The sequence below is a fragment of the Ipomoea triloba genome, chromosome 3 (genome assembly GCF_003576645.1).
Source record: "Ipomoea triloba cultivar NCNSP0323 chromosome 3, ASM357664v1".
Taxonomy (NCBI): Eukaryota; Viridiplantae; Streptophyta; class Magnoliopsida; order Solanales; family Convolvulaceae; genus Ipomoea; species Ipomoea triloba.
The window spans coordinates 17,153,655-17,159,328 of record NC_044918.1 but is presented as its reverse complement, the minus strand read 5'-3'; the positions used below and the strand labels follow the sequence as shown (position 1 = coordinate 17,159,328).

Sequence of the window (5,674 nt, the reverse complement as noted above, 5' to 3'; positions counted from 1 at the left end):
TTAATTTACAAGTTATATGTATAAGTTATAATAATAAAAATAAGCATACATGATTTAAACTCTAAAGCAAAGATATTCAAGAAAAAACAAAGAGTTAAATGCAAAAGAGTGAAAGAGATAATTCAAACTCTTTTTATATTTTTTTTAGGTTAACTATATTTATTTTGTAATTTTTTCTAAGTAGTAATAATGTGTGAAATAATTTATTCATTATGATGGGGATTGGGCTCAAAGTACAAATCTAATGGGCTCAATGATTAATTAGGTCCAAAGGATGGTTCGAGGCTTCGAGCCATGGGCAAATTATGCTGTGGACCCAGGTCCACCTTGCAAGGTGGACTTGGGTCCAAAACTATGTCGTTTTTGTCTTTTTTGTTTTTTTTTTTAATTAGTAAACATATTACTGAATATAGTGTTGTCAAAAAATATGTGAATGTAGAGGTTTTAAAGTGTGAATGTAGAGTATAGAAATTGTGAATGTAGATTTATGATTGTGTGAATGTAGAGTTGCCCAGAAATGTGTGAATATAGAGTTGCCCAGAAATGTGTGAATGTGGAGGTTTCAAATTGTGAATATGGAGTATAGAAATCGTGAATGTAGAGTTATGCATGTGTGAATCTGTAATAGAGTTAAGAAGTTCTAGCAACTTGTAGCCCTGTAATGTGTGAATGTGGAGTTCTCAAGTTGTGAATGTGGAGTATAGGACCTGTGAATATAGAGTTTTGAATGTGTGAATGTGGAGTTTACAAATTGTGAATGTAGAGTATAGTTACTAAACATATAATCCTGTAATGTGTGAATGTGGAGTTCACAAATTGTGAATGTAGAGTATAGTATATGTGAATGTAGACTCAGGTCCACCTTGCAAGGTGGACCTGAGTCCACGGCATAACAACCCCGAGCCATGGGGTAAGGCTTGGGGGACTTATAAGGAAGCAAAAGATGAGCTCCAAAGTAAAAAGAGACGTCAAATTTGATATTTTTAATTTAGAGATTCTTTTTTTTGAAAACGTAATTTAGAGATTCTAATCAGTTAAAATTGTGGTTCGATAAATTTAGTAATTTTATATTTGCATGTGAACCTTCCCTATATATATAATGATTGTGGTTCGATAGCTCTATTACTAATAGACAAGTCTACATTATATGATCAATTTGATATTTTTAATTTAGAGATTATAATCAGATAAAATTGTGCAAAATTTAAAATTTAATATAAAATTAATAAATTTAAAAGATTTTAATATATTTCTAATGAGGTACTGATGTTTGGATTATTTTCATCAATCGACTGTGAATAAATTATTATGGATAAGTGGACAGTTAATGATTAAAAAAAAGGTATAGAAGTCTAAGAGCATCACAATTTGAAATAATTTATTTTTCAAACTAGAGAAACGTAAAAATAAATGTATTATTTATTTATTTTAAAAAATAGAAAATTCTCAAATTAATAAATATATAAAATTTTAATGAAGGGTGACCATTCCACATGAACAAAAGGTTAAGTGGTCCAAAAGTTGATAGCAAAAGGGGGGCATGTTGACATTACTGTACTTTCCTCATTGACTGAGTTATCCTATTTGCCCTATACAACTGGATAATGACACATATATTTTATATATATATATATTATATTGAAAACTTTCAATGGAAGAAAAAAAGGCCCATGGACAAAGTCAAGCTCACTTGCCTCTCATCTTCCCTCTTAAACTTATCTATTACATCAACAATTAATCTTAATCATTATGTATAAAATTAAATACACATCAACAATTAAACAAAATGAATTAAGAGCAGTATTTCATCCCTAGCCATCTTAAGGTACATGGTTGAATATGGTCTATTACAAGCACGGTGTACATATACATTTGAAAAATCTGCAGGGAACTAAGACATCTGACCCACGAAATTGAAGTGCAATCCTTTTGTTAAACCCTCAACTATGTTTTGATTTTCTTATTAAATGACTGATCTCAAAATTTATTTAAGAAAAGAGAAATAGGTCCACCCAACCCCAACCCTCACCCCCACCCCCCACCCCAAACAAATACCATCCCTATCCTTCTTTAAATCGCCCATGGGCTTGAGTTGTTTCTCAGCACATACACACAAGCTGAAAGTAACAGGAGAGAGTTATAAGTGAGATTGTTAGGTTGCTTCAATATAATTTTGTGTTGTTGTGTGGTGACTTGAAGCAGGCATGGGAAGAGCTCCTTGCTGTGACAAAACCAAAGTTAAGAGAGGGCCATGGTCCCCTGAAGAAGACACCACTCTCAAGTCCTATCTTCAGAAACATGGCACTGGTGGCAACTGGATTGCTCTCCCCCAAAAAGCTGGTACTCTTTTCATTTCTCACCATTACCTTCTTTCTTTTTACCATCTTCTTTAACTGGATATTACTTTCCTGTTTCAAATCTCATCCCCTCTTAATTTCTCCCTTCCAGGCCTAAAGCGTTGCGGCAAGAGTTGCCGGTTAAGATGGCTGAATTATCTCCGACCAGACATCAAACACGGCGGTTTTACAGACGAAGAAGATCAAATCATCCTCACACTCTACACCAACATAGGAAGCAGGTAGGCCAGTCATATTTACTATTTATTGGTCAAAATAGAAATGTTAATTTAAATGATCGGTTTTGTTTTGGGTACTAGGTGGTCTGTCATAGCATCTCATCTCCCAGGTAGAACAGACAATGATGTGAAGAACTACTGGAACACCAAGCTAAAGAAAAAGCTCGCCGCCGCCGTCGCCGCGACAAACAAACCCGACGTTTTCCCCCAAACTGTCCCCACCAATTTCAATCCGACAACCTATTACGCCGTCCAAGAAATGGTCGGATCGCAACCGCATCAGTTCCCCCTGCCAAACCTCATGGAAGTTCAAGAAAACTGCACTACAAGCACCGCTAATAATTCGTCTTATAATCCACAAGTTTCGGTAGGCTGCGGCGGCTATTCAACTTCATTTGCTTATAATAATAATGAGAACAGCTTTGGGACATCATGGTTCGGCAATGGAGGAATTGAGGAAGATGTTTTTCGCATGGACATGATGAGCAGCTCTACAGGCCTATCATCATCCTCATCACCTTCCTCCTCCTCGCCATCTTGCTTTGATCATCTTATGATGAATTATGGGTTTGATTTTCAAGACAACTTTGCACCACCCAACATCACTCATAATTTCACTAATCACCCTTCCAATGGCTTCCAATATTAACAATTTGGCACATCTAACACTCTTGGAAAAACCATCTGAATGGGTCCCATTCAGACTCGGCCGGGCTCAATTTAAATTTTACCTGTTTGTGGATATAAAAAAAATAGTGATCAATTGAGTGGTATAATGTAATTTATGCTAGAATATATATATACATAATCTTTGTGTCGTTTAGGAAATTAGTAGTATTTTTTATTAGGTTTTATGTTTATTATTGATGGGTTTTAGATAGAAAATTATGGTCAATGCACTTATGTACATATATATATATATATATATATATATATATATATATATATATATATGTTTCTAATTGATGACATGATGGCTTACTTGAATATTATTGGATTTGGATTCAACGCCAAAGTTGATTTTTCTTACCCTTGTTTAAGTTTATAAAATTGCGATGCTATCATTAGTCTTAAAGTATATTCTTAATCAAAGCTTACTTTTACACAGATTCAACAAAAATATACACGGAATGGAGTATTATATATAATTAAATAATTAAGGATATCAATTTAAAATTAATTTATATAACTAGTCAAGGTAGAAGGTCCGAAATGTTTAAATTGAGCTCGATTCATTAGATGAAGATAAGTCGACAAGTAAAATCAAAATTTTCTCTAAAGATTACCTACCATGCCCATATTTAAGACTTCAATCAAATTTTTATCATGAGACATGGGCATAGCTTGTGAGTTTTATTTCTTTTTATTTTGTTGATCTAACCAGAGGTAGTATGACCTTAAGGGTAGTAAGCACTCCTTAATGAATTTTGCGTTTATGTCGAGTAAAATATAAGGGTTTAAAGTAGTTGCATTTTTAAAACTCGAACAGGAGACCTTCTTATCATTCACACCCCACGGGTATTTATTACATTTTAAATATATAACTTACCACGAAAATATACGTCAAAAACTGACATATTCCGATATCATCATATTAAAAAACAAGACTAATAATTGAATATCCAAACTTAAGACAACTCCGATCCAATAAATTTTAATCTCGAAACTTAGCATAACTTACAAGTTTTCTTTTTCCAAACTTGTTTTACTGAAATTTTCCTGTAATAACGCGTAACTTACTTTAGCATACTTCAGAAGAAGCTAATATAACGTATTCAAATATGATGAATACGAAATTGTGAGCAGATGAATATATATGGATGTAATCGAATCTGAATGAACTAACGTAACACATGAAATGAATGTATGGTTGTGTAGTGATGAGAGAGGTCCATGAATGCATGCAATTGCAATGTAATGTCAGCAAAGGAGGTTGTTTACTTCAGACTGGTCAGTGGTCACGAAACTTGCATGGAATGGCCAATTCAAACCTTCAGAAATTTCACGAGTCCCCACCTGACATTTTTCACCCCCCACCCCCACCCTACTCTCATGAATTAATTTAATTACATTCACATATACATACATACATATATTAATATTATATTTACTCACACTACAGATCAGAGAAAAGATTCCATACGTATTTATTAAAATATATATACAATATAAGTGGCATTTTTGTCACTTCTTTTTTTTTTTTTTTCTCAACTTGGTTTTTATATTTGAAATATTATAATTGAAAGAGTAAATTAAAATAACGAAATGATTGATCAACTGTACTACAATGATTTTATCATTTGATTATTAACTATTAATCTCGTCTAGTAATATTATTGAATATTAAATTTATACTTATTTCAGTCTTGTGCATCATGTATTGTTTTGTCTTAAATTTTATCCGTTTTAGTTCTATAAATACCAAAAATAGGTATAATTTGATAGTAAAAAAAATTTATAGGATGATATTAGAACTCGATAATCAATGTAATGAGAAAACTATTGTCGAGAGATTATTATATTATAATAATTTACTTCGATTGAAATATTAATACCCTTTTCATTTTAGGTAAGAAACATGAGAGCAAGTGGCGAAATTTCTTTAGGGTCGGGGTGTGGGTGCTCGGGCGAGGAATTTTATATTTTTCTCCCAAAAGGCAAATTTCAATTGTATACATGTGTAGCGTGTGAAGAATTATTGTATACGTCACAAAAGATTTAATATTACAAAAATAAAAATACATGAAAATATTAATAAATAATATCATACATCTAATGTAAGCCATGTCTTAAGTACACCACAAAAATTAACTGATAAGTGTAGGTTCAGCAATCTTCAAGTGTTTGCATCCGATTCACTGACATGGCTCTAATATCAAACGATTTGAGTCCAACCTCTAACTATACTACAAAAGGTAGTTATGTTCATGAGTATAATTTTAACACAAATCATATATTTTTGGACCGAATTTTTTATCGATATGGTATGCATCATATCACCGAAAATATTCATTGAGTTATGTATGCAAAAAAAAAAAAAAAACAACAAAAAAAAAAAAAAAACAACAAAAAAAAAAAAAAAACAACAAAAAAAAAAAA

The 5,674-nt window shown here is 32.2% G+C and overlaps 1 protein-coding gene across 1 annotated transcript; it reads left to right on the top strand.

Annotated features, from left to right (window-relative positions):
* The first annotated feature begins 2,116 nt into the window (after positions 1-2,116).
* On the top strand, positions 2,117-3,499 carry LOC116013928 (transcription factor MYB36-like). Its single transcript, XM_031253894.1, has 3 exons — positions 2,117-2,340; positions 2,449-2,578; positions 2,657-3,499. The coding sequence occupies exons 1-3, from the start codon at positions 2,205-2,207 to the stop codon at positions 3,222-3,224; spliced, it is 834 nt and encodes a 277-aa protein (XP_031109754.1). The 5' UTR covers positions 2,117-2,204; the 3' UTR covers positions 3,225-3,499.
* Positions 3,500-5,674: the final 2,175 nt, after the last annotated feature.